Below are 19,410 nucleotides of genomic sequence, written 5' to 3'. Positions count from 1 at the left end.
GAGGGAAGGAATAACTGAACACTCATTGGCAGCCCGTAACGATGCACATCCAACAGCTGAATTGGTCTATGAGAAGTTCGACATCACAGAGTGAGAGATTGAGAGACCCCGATGGACACAAGATCTAATACCTGAGGATCTCTCTCCTGCTGCGACAGGGGATGGTGATGGGGTGGGTTGTCCTGTAGACGATCCATCGGGCTGATCCATTGTGGAAGCCTCCAGGCCTGGAACAAAGTAACAGAGGCATAGGAGAGTGGCAGAGATTAAACAGGGACAATCATTCATAAAGATGATAGATTCTGCAGTTGCTGAAAATCCAGAGCAACACACACAAAATGCTGGAAGAAATCGGCAGGTCAGGCTGCATCTCTGGAGAGGAATAAACAGTGAATGTTTTGGGCTGAGACCCTTCACCAGCTCTGGAGAGGAAGGGAGAAGAAGCGAGAATAAAGTGATGGGGAGGAGTACAGCTGGCAGGTGATAGGTGAAGCCAGGTGAGTGGGAAGGTGTGTGGGTGAGGGGGGGGGTGATTTGAGAAGCTGGGAGGTGATATGTGGAAGAGGTAAAGGGCTGAAGGACTAATCCAATTGGAGTGGACAGTGGACCAGAGGATAAAGGAATGGAGGAGGGGGATCAGAGGGAGATGATGGGCAGGTGAGCAGAAGGGAAGGGCTAAGAGGGGAGCCAGGATAGGTATGGAAAAAGAGAGGAGAGAGAAAAAGAGAGGAGAAACTATCAAAAGTTAGAAAAATCAATGTTCATGCCATCAATTTGGACGATACCCAGACACAGTATGAGGTGTTGCCCCTCCAATCAAAGTTTGACCTCATCATGTCTGTGGCGGAGGCCTTGGACAGACACGTGGAAACGGGAATGGGAAGTTGAATTGTAATGGGTAGCCACTGGCACAACAATTTGAAAAGGAGGTCTCAGATCTGAAGAGATACCAAAACCATCCAGTCCCTGTTCAGCAACTCTCCCTCGTGAATGTCTGTGACTGGTCACTACTCTCAGTCAAAGCCCAGATGAATATTGAGGACGGAAGAAGGGAAACATGACCCCACCATGGATACCTGAGTTCACAGACCCTGCTTGGGTGCTGGTCAAACCTGAACCAGGGTCTCCCATCACTGATCCCTGGGGTTCCCGAGTTGTGTGTGACTGGGGTTCTGTTTCTGAGCTTGAAGACCATGCTGGGGTGGAGGATAAATCTGGACTAGGTTCTCCGATTGTTGTTGCCTGGGGTTTCCGAGTTGTGTCCGACTGGGAATCTGCAATAAGAAGATATACAAAGGAAGAGTAAAGTAGTGAACAAGTTTTATGTTTGGTCAGGAAGGAACTCAACGGCAGGAACAGGAGGCTCAAATCCAGGTCAAATCTGTCCTCTGAAATACACACAATCCCTTCTCCTTGTGACCATCCTCCTGTGTCACTCTCTATCACTCCACCCCTCTCTGTTCATTCCTCCCACCCCACTCTCTTCAACCCCCAACAGAGCCTCATCCCTCGCGACTCACCAAACCCAACCCAACAGACAGGAGAGAGGAACCACTGACTCCATCATTCACACCCCTACCCACAATGCACTGTACATCCAGTAGGTGAACTGGTCCATGGGAGGTTCAACCTCACAGAGTGACAGAGACTGAATGAACACAGATGGACCAGGGGAAAAACCAAAACGTCATCCCTCTCTGCCTCCACAGACTCTCCCTCAAAAATCTCTGTCACTCCTGGAGTCTCCTGACACTAGCATTGGGATAAAACTCTAGGACTGACTGTGGGAATCAGCATTCTCTTCGATAATCCCCACGACTCATTCCCAAGGTAGACTATCCAGCTGTGGGCCTGTGAAAGTCCAGTGTCCCACTTGTCCACATCCACTGCTTCCCCTAAGCTGCTTATGGCCCCTGTCAGTACCATTCCTCTCCAGTCCCCTTTCTTCATCCTACACCCTAGACCTCTTCTTTCTCACCAACTACACTCTCCCTCCTCTCCACTTTTCAACATCCCTCCACCCAGTCTTTCCCCTCAAAAACCTTCCTTCTCCTCTACTCTTTCCAATGCAAATCTGCCTCGAGCAGGCCGCAATCAAAAACTGGGTGACTGAGCAAGAAGGGGACTAGAGAGTGACCCACCAAGAGACTTACGACAACTCTGCAGGAGTTACAAGCTTCAGTAACAGAGATGGGAGAGAATGCACACACAACAACTCTTGCCCGGGTGTTTCACCAGTCGTAGGTGAAACCAAAATTCCTTTTGGCCATCAGATTAAGTGCTATGTTTGGTGTAAGCCGAACACCGCACATCACCAAAAACACACCATCTCTACCGTGAAGCACGGTGGTGGCTGCATCATGCTGTGGGGATGCTTCACTCCAGCAAACGCTGGAAGGCTGGTGAAGGTAGCGGGTAAAATGAATGCAGCAAAAGACAGGGAAATCCTGGAGGAAAACCTGACACAGTGGGCAAAAGAACTGCAACTTGGTAGAAGATTTGTTTTCCAGCAAGACAATAACCCCAAGCATAAAGACAAAGCTGCACAGGAATGGACTAAACCAACAAAGTTAATGTCCTGGAGTGGTTAATTCAGCCACCAGACATCAGACCAATTGAACATTTGTAGCTGGCCTTGAAAAGGGCTGTTCACTCACGATCACCATGCAATCTGACAGAGCTTGAGCAGTTTTGTAAAGAAGAATGGTGAAAAATTGCAGTCTTCAGATGTGCAAAGCTGATGGAGACCTATCCACACAGACTCAAGTCTGTAATTGCTGCTGAAAGTACATCTACTAAATACTGACTTAAAGGGGCTGAATACTTATACAATCAGTTATTTTGTGTTTTATATTCGTCACCACAAAAATGCACACCAACTGCGAGTAATCTTGGATACAACAGAAATTTCACACAGACAGGAGGGAAGGAATAACTGAACACTCATTGGCAGCCCGTAACGATGCACATCCAACAGCTGAATTGGTCTATGAGAAGTTCGACATCACAGAGTGAGAGATTGAGAGACCCCGATGGACACAAGATCTAATACCTGAGGATCTCTCTCCTGCTGCGACAGGGGATGGTGATGGGGTGGGTTGTCCTGTAGACGATCCATCGGGCTGATCCATTGTGGAAGCCTCCAGGCCTGGAACAAAGTAACAGAGGCATAGGAGAGTGGCAGAGATTAAACAGGGACAATCATTCATAAAGATGATAGATTCTGCAGTTGCTGAAAATCCAGAGCAACACACACAAAATGCTGGAAGAAATCGGCAGGTCAGGCTGCATCTCTGGAGAGGAATAAACAGTGAATGTTTTGGGCTGAGACCCTTCACCAGCTCTGGAGAGGAAGGGAGAAGAAGCGAGAATAAAGTGATGGGGAGGAGTACAGCTGGCAGGTGATAGGTGAAGCCAGGTGAGTGGGAAGGTGTGTGGGTGAGGGGGGGGGGGGTGATTTGAGAAGCTGGGAGGTGATATGTGGAAGAGGTAAAGGGCTGAAGGACTAATCCAATTGGAGTGGACAGTGGACCAGAGGATAAAGGAATGGAGGAGGGGGATCAGAGGGAGATGATGGGCAGGTGAGCAGAAGGGAAGGGCTAAGAGGGTAGCCAGGATAGGTATGGAAAAAGAGAGGAGAAACTATCAAAAGTTAGAAAAATCAATGTTCATGCCATCAATTTGGACACGACCCAGACACAGTATGAGGTGTTGCCTCTCCAATCAAAGTTTGACCTCATCATGTCTGTGGCGGAGGCCTTGGACAGACACGTGGAAACGGGAATGGGAAGTTGAATTGTAATGGGTAGCCACTGGCACAACAATTTGAAAAGGAGGTCTCAGATCTGAAGAGATACCAAAACCATCCAGTCCCTGTTCAGCAACTCTCCCTCGTGAATGTCTGTGACCAGTCACTACTCTCAGTCAAAGCCCAGATGAATATTGAGGACGGAAGAAGGGAAACATGACCCCACCATGGATACCTGAGTTCACAGATCCTGCTGGGGTGCTGGTCAAACCTGAACCAGGGTCTCCCATCACTGATCCCTGGGGTTCCCGAGTTGTGTGTGACTGGGGTTCTGTTTCTGAGCTTGAAGACCATGCTGGGGTGGAGGATAAATCAGAACTAGGTTCTCCGGTTGTTGTTGCCTGGGGTTTCCGAGTTGTGTCCGACTGGGAATCTGCAATAAGAAGATATACAAAGGAAGAGTAAAGTAGTGAGCAAGTTTTATGTTTGGTCAGGAAGAAACTCAACGGCAGGAACAGGAGGCTCAAATCCAGGTCAAATCTGTCCTCTGAAATACACACACTCCCCTCTTCTTGTGACCATCCTCCTGTGTCACTCTCTATCACTCCACCCCTCTCTGTTCATTCCTCCCACCCCACTCTCTTCAACCCCCAACAGAGCCTCATCCCTCGCGACTCACCAAACCCAACCCAACAGACAGGTGAGAGGAACCACTGAATCCATCATTCACACCCCTACCCACAATACACTGTACATTCAGTAGGTGAACTGGTCCATGGGAGGTTCAACCTCACAGAGTGACAGAGACTGAATGAACACAGATGGACCAGGGGAAAAACCAAAACGTCATCCCTCTCTGCCTCCACAGACTCTCCCTCAAAAATCTCTGTCACTCCTGGAGTCTCCTGACACTAGCATTGGGATAAAAGTCTAGGACTGACTGTGGGAATCAGCATTCTCTTCGATAATCCCCACGACTCATTCCCGAGGTAGACTATCCAGCTGTGGGCCTGTGAAAGTCCAGTGTCCCACTTGTCCACATCCACTGCTTCCCCTAAGCTGCTTATGGCCCCTGTCAGTACCATTCCTCTCCAGTCCCCTTTCTTCATCCTACATCCTAGACCTCTTCTTTCTCACCAACTACACTCTCCTTCCTCTCCACTTTTCAACATCCCTCCACCCAGTCTTTCCCCTCAAAAACCTTCCTTCTCCTCTACTCTTTCCAATGCAAATCTGCCTCGAGCAGGCCGCAATCAAAAACTGGGTGACTGAGCAAGAAGGGGACTAGAGAGTGACCCACCAAGAGACTTACGACAACTCTGCAGGAGTTACAAGCTTCAGTAACAGAGATGGGAGAGAATGCACACACAACAACTCTTGCCCGGGTGTTTCACCAGTCGTAGGTGAAACCAAAATTCCTTTTGGCCATCAGATTAAGTGCTATGTTTGGTGTAAGCCGAACACCGCACATCACCAAAAACACACCATCTCTACCGTGAAGCACGGTGGTGGCTGCATCATGCTGTGGGGATGCTTCACTCCAGCAGACGCTGGAAGGCTGGTGAAGGTAGCGGGTAAAACAAATGCAGCAAAAGACAGGGAAATCCTGGAGGAAAACCTGACACAGTGGGCAAAAGAACTGCAACTTGGTAGAAGATTTGTTTTCCAGCAAGACAATAACCCCAAGCATAAAGACAAAGCTGCACAGGAATGGACTAAACCAACAAAGTTAATGTCCTGGAGTGGTTAATTCAGCCACCAGACATCAGACCAATTGAACATTTGTGGCTGGCCTTGAAAAGGGCTGTTCACTCACGATCACCATGCAATCTGACAGAGCTTGAGCAGTTTTGTAAAGAAGAATGGTGAAAAATTGCAGTCTTCAGATGTGCAAAGCTGATGGAGACCTATCCACACAGACTCAAGTCTGTAATTGCTGCTGAAAGTACATCTACTAAATACTGACTTAAAGGGGCTGAATACTTATACAATCAGTTATTTTGTGTTTTATATTCGTCACCACAAAAATGCACACCAACTGCGAGTAATCTTGGATACAACAGAAATTTCACACAGACAGGAGGGAAGGAATAACTGAACACTCATTGGCAGCCCGTAACGATGCACATCCAACAGCTGAATTGGTCTATGAGAAGTTCGACATCACAGAGTGAGAGATTGAGAGACCCCGATGGACACAAGATCTAATACCTGAGGATCTCTCTCCTTCTGCGACAGGGGATGGTGATGGGGTGGGTTGTCCTGTAGACGATCCATCGGGCTGATCCATTGTGGAAGCCTCCAGGCCTGGAACAAAGTAACAGAGGCATGGGAGAGTGGCAGAGATTAAACAGGGACAATCATTCATAAAGATGATAGATTCTGCAGATGCTGAAAATCCAGAGCAACACACACAAAATGCTGGAAGAAATCGGCAGGTCAGGCTGCATCTCTGGAGGGGAATAAACAGTGAATGTTTTGGGCTGAGACCCTTCATCAGCACCAGAAAGGAAGGGTGAAGAAGCCAGAATAAAGAGGTGGGGAAGAGTACATCTGGCAGGTGATAGGTGAAGCCAGGTGAGTGGGAAGGTGTGTGGGTGAGGGAGGGGTGATTTGAGAAGCTGGGAGGTGATACGTGGAAGAGGTAAAAGGGCTGAAGGACTAATCCAATTGGAGAGGACAGTGGACCAGAGGATAAAGGAATGGAGGAGGGCGACCAGAGGGAGATGATCGACCGATAAGCAGAAGAGAAGGGGTAAGAGGGGAGCCAAAAAGAGATAGAAATAGAGGGAATTGATAGGAATATAAATTTCCGGAAGTTAGAGAAATCAATGTTCATGCCATCAGTTTGGTGGCTGCCCATACACAATATGAGGTGTTACCCCTTCAATCTAAGTTTGACCTCATCATGTCAGTGGAGGAGACCTTGGACAGACATGTGGGAGTGGAAATGGGAAGTTGAATTGTAATGGGAATCCACTGGGACAACAATTTGGAAAGGAGGTCTCTGATCTGAAGAGATACCAAAACCATCCAGTCCCTGTTCAGCAACTCTCCCTCGTGAATGTCTGTGACCAGTCACTACTCTCGTCAAAGCCCAGATGAATATTGAGGACTGAAGAAGGGCAACATGACCCCACCATGGATACTTGAGTTCACAGACCCTGCTGGGGTGCTGATCAAACCTGAAGCAGGGTCTCCCATCACTGATGGCTGGGGTTCCCTAGTTGAGTCTGACTGTGAATCTGTAATTGAAGATATACAAAGTAAGGGTAAAGCAGAGAACCAGTTTTACATTTGATCAGGAAGGAATTGAACGGCAGGAACAGAAGGCTCAAGTCGAAGTCAAATATGTACTCTGAAATACACACAGTCCCCTCTCCTTGTGACCATCCTCCTGTGTCACTCTCAGTCTCTCCACCACTCTCTGTTCATTCCTCCCACCCCACTCTCTCCAACCCCCAAGAGAGCCTCATCCCTCATGACTCACCAAACCCAACCCAGCAGACAGGAGACAGGAACCACTGACTCCATCATTCACACTCCTACCCACAATGCACTGTACATCCAGTAGGTGAACTGGTCCATGGGAGGTTCAACCCCACAGAGTGACAGAGACTGAATGAACACAGACAGACATGAGACTTGGTACCTGAGGATGTGTCTCCCGCTGGGACAGAGGACAGTTCCTGGGTGTGTTCTCCAGTAGACAATCCTGTAGACTGTTCCAGTGTTGAAGTCTCCAGGTCTGGAACAAAGTAACAGAGACATGAGATATTAGCAGAGCTTAAACAACACAACAGGGACAATAATTTGTGCAGACGAGGAATTCTGTAGATGTTGTAAATCTGGAGCAACATAGACAATATACAGAAGGAACTGAGAAGGTCAGGCAGCATCTCTGGAGAAGAATACACAGTCGATGTTTTGGTCTGAGACACTTCATCAGGACTGGAAGGGAAGGGGGCAGAAGCTACAATAAGAAGGTGGAAAGTGTACAAGCTGGTTGGTGATCAGTAAAATAAAAAGAGTGAGACTGTGTGTGGGTGAGTGAACAGGATGATGAGAGAAGCTGGGAGGTGATCAGTGAAACCAAAAGAGTGAGACTGTGTGTGGGTGTGTGAACAGGATGATGAGAGAAGCTGGGAGGTGATCAGTGAAACCAAAAGAGTGAGACTGTGTGTGGGTGAGTGAACAGGATGATGAGAGAAGCTGGGAGGTGATATGTGGAAGCGGTAAAGGGATGAAGAAGGAGAAATCCAATGAGACAGGACAGTGGACAATGGATTAATGAGATGCAGCAGGGGCACCAGATGGAAGAGATGAGCAGGAGAGGTGAAGAGAAGGACTAAGAGGGAGGCCAGAATAGGAATGGAACAAGAAAGAAGTGGGAGAGAGGAGAAACTATCAAAAGTTTGAGAAATCGATATTCACGCCAACAGGTTGGAGGCTCACAGACAGAACATGAGGTGCTGCTCCTCACCCTGAGGGTGTTCTCATCATGTCAGTCATGGACGGTCATGTCAGAGTGAGAGCGCGACGTAGAATTAAAATGGGTATCCACCAGAACAACAATTTGACAAAGAGGCTTCTGATTTGAAAAGAAATTAAATCCATCCCGTTCCTGTTCACCAACTCTCCCTCCCAAAACTTCTGTGACTGGACACTTCTGTCAGACAAACCCAGGTGAATATCAAGGACTGAAGGAGGGAATGATTGCTCCAGTCATTGACCCTCCCTCATCACAAGTACCTGAGCTCACAGACCCTGCTGGGGTGGTGATCAAACCCAGACCTGGTTCTCCCATTGCTGCTCCCTGGGGACCCTGAGTTCTATCCAACTGGGAATCTGTACCTGAGCTCACAGACCCTGCTGGGGTGGTGATCAAACCCGGACCTGGTTCTCCCATTGCTGCTACCTGGGGACCCTGAGTTCTATCCAACTGGGAATCTGTACCTGAGCTCACAGACCCTGCTGGGGTGGTGATCAAACCCGGACCTGGTTCTCCCATTGCTGCTACCTGGGGACCCTGAGTTCTATCCGACTGGGAATCTGTACCTGAGCTCACAGACCCTGCTGGTGTGGTGATCAAACCCAGACCTGGTTCTCCCATTGCTGCTCCCTGGGGACCCTGAGTTCTATCCAACTGGGAATCTGTACCTGAGCTCACAGACCCTGCTGGTGTGGTGATCAAACCCGGACCTGGTTCTCCCATTGCTGCTCCCTGGGGACCCTGAGTTCTATCCGACTGGGAATCTGTACCTGAGCTCGCAGACCCTGCTGGGGTGGTGATCAAACCCGGACCTGGTTCTCCCATTGCTGCTCCCTGGGGACCCTGAGTTCTATCCGACTGGGAATCTGTACCTGAGCTCGCAGACCCTGCTGGGGTGGTGATCAAACCCAGACCTGGTTCTCCCATTGCTGCTACCTGGGGACCCTGAGTTCTATCCGACTGGGAATGTGTACCTGAGCTCACAGACCCTGCTGGGGTGGTGATCAAACCAGCACCTGGTTCTCCCATTGCTGCTACCTGGGGACCCTGAGTTCTATCCGACTGGGAATCTGTACCTGAGCTCGCAGACCCTGCTGGTGTGGTGATCAAACCCGGACCTGGTTCTCCCATTGCTGCTCCCTGGGGACCCTGAGTTCTAGCCAACTGGGAATCTGTACCTGAGCTCGCAGACCCTGCTGGTGTGGTGATCAAACCCAGACCTGGTTCTCCCATTGCTGCTCCCTGGGGACCCTGAGTTCTATCCAACTGGGAATCTGTACCTGAGCTCACAGACCCTGCTGGGGTGGTGATCAAACCCGGACCTGGTTCTCCCATTGCTGCTCCCTGGGGACCCTGAGTTCTATCCAACTGGGAATCTGTACCTGAGCTCGCAGACCCTGCTAGTGTGGTGATCAAACCCGGACCTGGTTCTCCCATTGCTGCTCCCTGGGGACCCTGAGTTCTATCCAACTGGGAATCTGTACCTGAGCTCGCAGACCCTGCTGGTGTGGTGATCAAACCCGGACCTGGTTCTCCCATTGCTGCTACCTGGGGACCCTGAGTTCTATCCGACTGGGAATCTGTACCTGAGCTCACAGACCCTGCTGGGGTGGTGATCAATCTCGGACTTGGTTCTCCGGTTGCTGTTCCCTGGACTTCCCAAACTGTGTCCAACTGGTGATCTGTACTTGTGTTCACAAACCCTGCAGGGATGGTGGTCAACCCTGGACCTGGTTCTCCGGTTGGTGATACCTGGGGTTCCCGAGTTCTGTCCGACAGAAAATCTGTATTCAGAAGATATACAAAAGAAAGTTAAAGTAGTAAAAAAGCTTTATGCTCGATCAGGAATGAACTCAATGGCAGGAACAGGAGGCTCAAATCCAGGTCAAATCTGTCCTCTGAAATACACACACTCCCCTCTCCTTTGGTCTTTAATATCTCTACCCTTGTCTCTCAAGCCCCTCTCCTCACATCTCCCTCTCTCAGCATTCACTCTGTCTCCATCACTCTCTTTTCAGTCTCTCCTTCCCTCTCTCCAGTTGGAGCGTCACTCTCACTGATCTCTCTGTCTGACTCTCCTCACACAGTCATCACTCTCTCTTCACTCGCCTCATTCCTCCCACTCGCGCATTCCACCTCTCTCTCCATCCCTCTCTCCAGTGTGTTTTCACCCATTTCCTTCTGTCCATGTACTGAATTACTCAAATCCCACTCTGGTCGTTTCTATGTCTCATGACCAATGGGTGGAGTTAAGTTGGCGCCAAATGGCTGCTTCTATGAGCTCATCTGTGGAAACAGCTTAAATTCCTCTCTTTACTGTCTCCTTTTCCCCTTTCCAAGGTGGCTGGGGTTCTATCGAGGTCCTGATCTGCAACGGCACTGAAACTGTGTTTTTTATGGCGGATGAGCACCCACTCCTGGAGCTGGCCGGCTGACTGTTTTCCGACATTCTCCACACACGGCTTGGAAGATGGTGCTTCCGGGATGCGGCCATGTGGATAACCGATTCCAGGCCGATGTTGCCGACTGAGGTGTCGCGGGAAAAGAACATCGGGATTTCGCTGTGGCGGATTTATGGATGGAGGTTTCTGTCGTCGAGCGATCTCAGTGGCGGGGAGAGTCTTCAAAAAATTCTCGAGTCGGAGAATCTCGGAATAAAAAGCGACACAGCAGATTGTACCATCGTCACAGTGACTGTCCGACTCCCCTTTCACTGTGAAATGGGTGACATCTCTCTGACCCTTGTTAGTGAGAGAGAGAGAGAGAGCCTGTGACATGTCGAACTGTCGGATAAACAATAGTTTTTCTTGACTGCGGATCGTGGTCTCTCTTTGGCTGCTTTGCTATTGCTTACTGGGTGGGGGGTGCTGACGCATTTTTGCTGGAATGGGTGGGGATGGAGGGGGAGGTTGACTTGTTGATGCTTGCTGCTGCTTCTGCATAGGACGGGGAGAGAGGGCTTTGGGGTTTTAAAGTATTTCTGTTGTTCATTCTTTTGGGTTCTGTAATTCACAAACTCGACCTCACTATTCCTCTTTTTGCACTATTTATTTATTGTATTTTTGATTGGAACGTACAGGAATATTTTTTGTGTCTTGCACTGTACTGCTGCCAAAAACAACAAATTTCACAAGAGACATTAGTGATGTTAAACCTGATTCTGATCCTGAATCTCTGACCACTGACCATAAATCGATGTTCTCTAGTTATATTCACTCTGATCAGTGGTAATATTCCCAGCAGGACATCCCACACCACCAGCTTCAGGAACATTTATCACCCCACAACCATCAGACTCCTGACCGGCGTGGATAACTTCACCCACTTCAACTCTGAACTGATTCCACAACCTACAGACTCACTTTCAAGGAATCTACAACTCATCATCTCAGTATTATTTATATTTTATTTACACAATTTGCCTCCTTTTGCACGTTGGATGTTTGGCAGTCTTTCTTTTTGTATAGTTCTTTTAATAAATTCTGTTGTATTTCTTTATTTTCCTGTAAATAACAGCAATAAAATGAATCTCAGTGTAGTATATGGTGACAAATAAGTACTTTGATAATAAATCTTACCTTGACTCTGAGTTGACCCTATCTGTACCCCTCGTAATCTTCCATACATTTTTTATATATTCCCAGAAAAAGAATCAAATTACCACAATTTAACATCACTGGAAATTTGTCATTTTGCAGCAGTGCAGTGTAAAACTTAAATTTCTTTTAAATTAGTTAAAAATATTTACTCATTTATTGAAAGATACAGCCGGGGAATGGGTCCTTTTGACCCAACAAATCCATGCTGTCCTATTACACCCATGTGGACAAACATTGTGAAAAAGAAAACAAACTGTACAAAATACAAAAGAGAAAAATATACAGTATAAATAAGCAATACATTGCGAGAACACGAGATGAAGAGTCCTTGAAAGTGAGTTCATAGGTTGAGGGAACAGTTTAGTACTGGTGTGAATGTTGAGTGAATTTATCCCCTCTAGTTCAAGAGCCTGATGTCTAAGGGGTAATAACTGTTACTGAACATAGAAATCTACAGCACATTACAGGCCTTTCAGCCCACAATGTTCTGCCGACCATGTAACCTACTTTAGAAAATGCCTAGAATTTCCCTACTGCATAGCCCACTATTTTTCTAAGCTCCAAGTACCTATCTAAGAGTCTCTTAAAAGACCCTATTGTATCCACCACCACCACGTTCACCAGCAGTGCATTTCACTCTCTGTGTGGGAAAATGTACCCGACATCCCCCTGTACCTACCTCCAAGCACCTTAAAACTACGCCCCCTCATGTTAGCCATTTCAGCCCTGGGGAAAAAGCCTCTGGCTATCCACATGGTCAATGCCTCTCCTTATCCTATAGACCTCTGCCAGGTCACAACTTATCGTCCATCACTCCAAGGAGAAAAGGCTAAGTACACTCAACCTATTCTCAATCCATCCTTGTAAATCTCCTCTTTAGTCTCTCTATAGTATCCTCATCCTTCCTGTAGTGAGGTGACCAGAACTGAACACGGTACTCTGTGGAGTCTAACTAAGGTCTTATATAGTTGTAACATTACCTCACGGCTCTTAAACTCAATCCCATGACTGATTAATGACACCATATTATACACCTTCTTAACAACACTGTCAACCTGCACAGCAGCTTTGAGTGTCCATTCCCTTCTCCAGCTCTGTATCACTTTTGCCAATCACCTTTCCAGCTCTTAGCTTCATCCCACCCCCTCCAGTCTTCTCCTATCATTTCACATTTCCCCCTCCTCCCACTATTTTCAAATCTCTTAGTATCTCTCCTTTCAGTTAGTCCTGACGAAGTGTCTCGGCCCAAAACGTCGACAGTGCTTCTCCTTCTAGATGCTGCTTGGCCTGCTGTGTTCCACCAGCATTTTGTGTGTGTTGTTTGAATTTCCAGCATCTGCAGATTACCTGCGAGCTTTGAGTGTCCTATGGACATGAATCCCAAGATCTCACTGATCCTCCACACTGCTAAAAGTCTTATCATTAATATAATATTCTGTCTTCAAATATCACCTACCAAAATGAACCACCTCACACTTACCTGGGTAGAACTCCACCTGCCACTTCTCAGACCAGTTCTGCATCATATCGATGTCCCGCTGTAAACTCCGGCAACTCTCCTGACTATTCACAATAAGCCCAACTTTCGTATCATGAGCAAACTTACTAACCAACCCTTCTTCTTCCTCATCCAGGTAATTTATAACAATCACTAAGAGGAGGGGTCCCAGAACAGATCCCTGTAGAACACCACTGGTCACTGTCCTCCATGCAGAATATGACCCATCTACAACCGCCATTTGCCTTCTGTGGGCAAGCTAATTCTGGATCTACAAAGAAAATTCTCCTTGGATCCCATGCCTCCATACTTTCTGAAGGAGCCTTGCATAGGGAACCTTATCAAATATGCTCATGAAATCCATATACACTACATCCACTGCTCTACCTTCATCAATGTGTTATGTTACATCCGCAAAAAATTCAATCAGGCTCGTAAGACATGACCTGCCCTTGACAAAGCCATGCTGACTATCCCTAATGAGATTATGTCTCTCCAAATGCGCATAAATCCTGCCTCTCGAGATCTTCTTCAACAACTTGCCCACCACTGAAGTAAGACTCACTGGTGTATAATTTCCTGGGTTATCTCTCCTCCCCTTCTTGAACAAGGGAACAATGTTTGCAACCTTCCAATCCTCTAGTACTTCTACCATCCCTATTGACAATGCAAATATCTTCATCAGAGGCTCAGCAATCCCCTGTCTCACTTCCTCTGTAAACTGGGGTATATCTTGTCCATACCCGGTGACTTATCTAAATTAATATCTTTCAAAAGCTCCTGCACATTCTCTTTTTTAAAGTCTATATGCTCAAGTGTTTCAGTCTGCTGTAAGTCATCCTATAATTGCCAAGGTCCTTTTCACTAATGAATGCTGAAGTAAAGTATTCATTATGTTCCTCTGCTACCTACTCCGGTTCCATGCACATTTCCACTATTGCTACTGATCGGTCCTATTCTCACACAGCTCATCATCTTGCTCTTCACATTCTTGTAGAATGTCTTGGGGTTTTCCTTAATCCTGCTCGCCAAGGCCTTCTCATGGCCTCTTCTAGCTTTCCATAGAACCATAGAACATTACAGCACAGAAAAAGGCCTTTTGGCCCTTCTTGGCTGTGCCAAACCATTTTTCTGCCTAGTCCCACTGACCTGCACCTGGCCCATATCCCTCCATGCACCTCTCATCCATGTACCTGTCAAAGGTTTTCTTAAATGTTAAAAGTGAGCCCGCATTTACCACTTCATCTGGCAGCTCATTCCACACTCCCACCACTCTCTGTGTGAAGAAACACCCCCCCCCCCATGTTCTCTTTAAACTTTTCCACCTTCACCCTTAACCCATGTCCTCTGTTTTTTTTCTCCCCTAGCCTCAGTGGAAAAAGCCTGCTTGCATTCACTCTGTCTATACCCATCATAATTTTATATACCTCTATCAAATTTCCCCTCATTCTTCTACGCTCCAGGGAATAAAGTCCTAACCTATTCAACCTTTCTCTGTAACTCAGTTTCTCAAGTCCCGGCAATCCCCTTGTAAACCTTCCTTGCACTCTTTCAACCTTATTAATATCCTTCCTGTAATTTGGTAACCAAAACTGCACACAATACTCCAAATCCGGCCTCACCAAGCCTTATACAACCTCACCATAACATTCCAACTCTTATACTCAATACAGTTGGCCCTCCTTATCTGCGGATTCCAAATGCATGGATTCAACCAACGGCGGATCGGGAAAACCCAGAAGTTTTCTCTCCGGCACTCGTTGTTTGAGCATGTACAGACTATTTTTTCTTGTCATTATTCCCTAAACAATACAGTATAACAACTATTTACATATTATTTACATTGTATTAGGTATTATAAGTAATCTAGAAATGACTATAAGTAATCTAGAAATGACTAATCTAGGAACAGGTACATCCGGTATTATTTAGCGTCAGTTAGTCAAACGTTTTTCTTAGTATCTAGTACATATTTTACCTCTCTATGCATATAAAACACTTAAGAAACATATGTATTTCAATAATTAAACCACTGTGTTGCTTAGTAATAATTATAGCTTTCATCGGGGCAGGACCATTCACATGCTCCATTAAAATTGTTCCGATCATTGACCGACTGTAGTCTAACACTTTTCCAATGACCGATGGCGTTTCACCTCTTTCTGATTGTTTTATTACTTCCACCTTATTTTTAATCGTGATGATTTTCATGAACAGAACCATTGCGAATTCAGAGCTGCACCGCCAGGTCCTAATGTCCACCACACTGAGCCATGTTAAATAAAGTCCGGGGTTCCGCTGGCTCCTAAAGACCACTTCACCAGGACAGGTTAAATAAGGGACTTGAGCATTCTCATTTTTTGGTATCTGCGGGGGGTCCCGGAACCAATTGCCCCAGATAAGGAGGGCCGACTGTACTTTGATTTATCAAGGCCAATGTACCAAAAGCTCTCCTTACTACCCTATCTACCTGTGATGCCACTTTTAGGGAATTTTGTATCTGTATTCCTAGATCCCTCTGTTCTACTGCACTCCTCAGTGCCCGACCATTTACCTTGTATGTTCTACCTTGGTTTGTCCTTCCAAAGTGCAATACCTCACCCTTTCCTAATGTCACTCTTGAGCTTCTTCCTGGCACCTTGTAATTTGCTAGAGCTCTAAAAGTACCTAGTTTTTTGAACCTTTTCTTTTCTTCTTAACTAGAGTTTCCACATCCTTTGTACACCATGGTTCTTTTGCCCTACCATACCATCCTTTTCCTGCCTCATTCAACATACCTATGCAGAACACCCTGAACATTTGCCATATTTCTGCCATGCTTTTCCCTGAGAACACCTGCTCCCAATTTATGCTCCTGTTTCTGCCTAATAGCATATTTCCCCTACCCCAATTAAATGTTTCCCAAATTGTCTGCTCTTATCCCTCTCCAGCACCATGGTAAAAAAGACAGAGTTGTGATCACTATCTCCAAAATGCTTTCCCACCGAGAGATCTGACAGCTGACCAGGTTCATTTCCCAATACCAGATCAAATACAACCACTCCTCCGATTGGCTGATCTACAAATTGCATCAGGAAACCTTGCTGAACACAACTACGAAACTCCATCCCATCTAAACCCCTTGCTCTAAGGAGATGCCAGTCAATATTAGGGAAGTTCAGATCACCCATCACAATAGCTCTATTATTATTGTACCATTCCAGAATCTATCTGCTCCTTGATGTCTCTGTTACTATTGGGGAGTCTATAAAAAAATCCAGTAGAGTTATTGATCCTGTCCTGTTTCTGACTTACACCCACAATGACTCAGTAGACAATCCCTCCATGACTCCCTCCTTTTCTTCAGCCGTGACACTATCCCTAATTAGCAATGCCACTCCCCACCTCTTTTGCCTCCCTCTCTGTTCTTCTTGAAACATCTGAAGCCCAGCACACTCAGCAGCCATTCCTGCCCCTGAGACATGCAAGACTCTCTAACAGCCACAACATCACAGCTCCATGTATTGATCCACGCTCCAAGTCCACCCACCTTGCTTATCAGACTCCTTGCATTAAAATAGGCACATCTGAAACCATCTGGCTGGGTGTTTCTTTGCTGTATCATCTGTCTATCCTTCTCAAAAATTCCCAACAAGCTGTCATTAGTTGTGCACCAACCACCCCATTCTCTGCCTCTTAACTAGTTTAAACCCTCCCCAAAAGCATTAGCAAAACTCCCTCCCAGGATATTGTTTCCCCTCCAGTTCAGGTGCAACCTGTCCCACTTGTACAGGTCACCCCTTCCCCAGAAAAGTTTCCAAAGATCCAAGAACTCGAAACCCTGCCTCCTACACCATCTCCTCAGCCATCTGCACTATCTTCCTGTTCTGACCTTCACGAGCTCGTGGCAACAGGAGTAATCCGGAGATTACCACCGTGGAGGTCCTGCTTTTCAGCCTCCTTCCTAACTCCCTAAACTTACTGCGCATGACCTCTATCCCTCTCCTATCTCATTGGTACCAACATGTACCACGACCTCCAGCTGCTCACCCTCCCCTTCCAGAATATTCTGCAATCGCTCAGAGACATCCTGGACCCCAGCACCTAGGAAGCAACACAGTATCCTGGCGTCTCTTTTCCTGCCACAGAATCTCCTGTCTGTCCCCCTAACTATCGAGTCCACTGTGACTATTGCTCTGCCTGACTTCACCCTCTCCTTCTGAAGTTCAGAGCTGACCACAGTGCTGTTGATCTGGCTGCTGCTGCCTTGCCCAGATAGATCACCCCCCTCAGCAGTAACCAAAGGGGTATACCTTTGCTGAAGGAAATGGCCACAGGGAGACCCTGTACTGACTTCCTTCTCCCTTTATCTCTTTAGGTATTCACCCATCTACTGTCCGAATTCTGCATCTCAGTTGTAACAACTGTTCAAAAGTCATATCTATCAATTGTTCTGCCTCCTGGATATTCCTAAATTCATCCAATTCCAGCACCAGCTACTTTATGCGGTCTTTCAGAGCTGGAGTTGGCTGCACTTCCTGAAGGTGTAGTCATCAGGGAGACTATCAGTATCCATGAATTCCCACATCCTATAGTAGGAGCATTCCACTCGCTGTCACCTGCACGTCAATCCACCGTCCTCTTCTCCTGAACAAAACAGCCCAGTGTCAACATGGTGTCACTGTCAGGTCAAGTGCTGCTCACAGGGTGTGCTCCCTCGTCTCCGTCCCTTCGATCGTGCAATCTCTTCTCCCCCACTGCCCACCCTTGCACACCTTGATTCCTCCCCACACCCTCATCAAATATCTATGTCAATATTCGTTTAGACAGGGACAGGGAGAGTGTGAGAAAAGGGCAGGGCTAGAGTCAGGGAGAGAGTGTGCACAGGTAGTGAAGAGGGGCAGAGAATGAGGGAGGGGCAGAGAGTGAGTGGGGTGGAAAGTGGTAGTGAGAAAAGAAAGAGAAAGATGGATGAATCCAGAGTGAGAGACAGAGACATGGAATATGGGATTTCCCAATTACCTGCATTGGACAGTTTTATGGACATTGGAAATGATGTCAGTTACATCCACATGTAAGATTAGAGCAGTACGCGGTCATCGGTCATTCATCAGCCTCCCCACACCACACCTCAGTCACCCTCTCCCTCCTCAATCACTCCGACCATCTCTCCTCACCTACACATCCCTCCCATTACATCCAATCATTCCCTTCCTCAGTGACATCAGGTCTCTCCATTCTCCCTCCACTCCTCAGTCACCCTCTCCCTCCTCAATCACTCCGACCATCTCTCCTCACCCACACATCCCTCCCACCACATCCAGTCATTCCCTTCCTCAGTGACATCAGGTCTCTCTATTCAGGATCAGGGTTAATGTTACTGGCATAATCTCCACACACACACACACACAAATTAGTAGTGCAGAAAGAGAGGACAAAGTAACGGAAGTAGTGATCATGGGTTCATTGTCCATTCAGAAATCTAATGACGGACGGAAGAATCTGTTCCTGAAACGCTGACTGTGTGTCTTCAGGCTCCTGTTCCTCCTCCTTTGTGATAGCAATGTCAAGAGGGATTCCTGAGTGATGGGTGTCTTTAATGATGAATCCTATTGGTCTCCCCATCACTTTCCTATCATAACACAACCCCATACACCCACATAACTGCTCTCTCAGTTACTGTGACTCTCTCTCTGCTCTCCACGCTTTTCCTCTCCGGCCACCTACCTACCTACCAGCCCCTCTGCCCTCCATCACCCCTGACTCCATAATTCACCGCAGGTCAATGGGACTGAGAGAGAGAGAGAGGGGGGAGAAGAGAGAGAGGGGGGGAGGGAGAGGGGGGAGGGAGGGAGAGAGGGGGGAGAGAGAGGGAGAGAGGGGGGAGAGAGGGGGGAGAGAGAGGGAGAGAGGGGGGAGAGAGAGAGAGGGGAGAGAGAGAGAGAGGGGGGGAGAGAGAGAGAGGGGGGAGGGGAGAGAGAGAGGGGGGAGGGGAGAGAGAGAGGGGGGGGAGAGAGTGGGAGAGAGAGAGCGAGAGAGAGAGAGATAGATCAGTTATCCCCAACACTCATAAGACTTTGTACCTGAGGTACCC

General features: G+C 47.4%; 1 protein-coding gene across 1 annotated transcript in view; it reads right to left on the bottom strand.

The window, feature by feature from the left end:
- The window catches only part of LOC140722767 (uncharacterized), an 89,879-nt gene that overhangs the window by 14,229 nt on the left and 56,240 nt on the right, over positions 1-19,410 (bottom strand). The window contains exons 5-11 of the mRNA XM_073037447.1: positions 9,827-10,024; positions 7,401-7,496; positions 5,960-6,055; positions 3,984-4,181; positions 3,053-3,148; positions 1,077-1,274; positions 132-227 (exon numbers count right to left, since the gene is read on the bottom strand). Of these exons, the coding sequence (XP_072893548.1) occupies positions 132-227; positions 1,077-1,274; positions 3,053-3,148; positions 3,984-4,181; positions 5,960-6,055; positions 7,401-7,496; positions 9,827-10,024 (978 nt within the window). The remainder of the gene's footprint in view (positions 1-131; positions 228-1,076; positions 1,275-3,052; positions 3,149-3,983; positions 4,182-5,959; positions 6,056-7,400; positions 7,497-9,826; positions 10,025-19,410) is intronic.

This window comes from Hemitrygon akajei, unplaced genomic scaffold (assembly GCF_048418815.1).
Source record: "Hemitrygon akajei unplaced genomic scaffold, sHemAka1.3 Scf000088, whole genome shotgun sequence".
NCBI classification, from domain to species: domain Eukaryota; kingdom Metazoa; phylum Chordata; class Chondrichthyes; order Myliobatiformes; family Dasyatidae; genus Hemitrygon; species Hemitrygon akajei.
The sequence above is the reverse complement of the archived record's forward strand: the minus strand, read 5'-3'. Positions and strand labels throughout refer to the sequence as shown.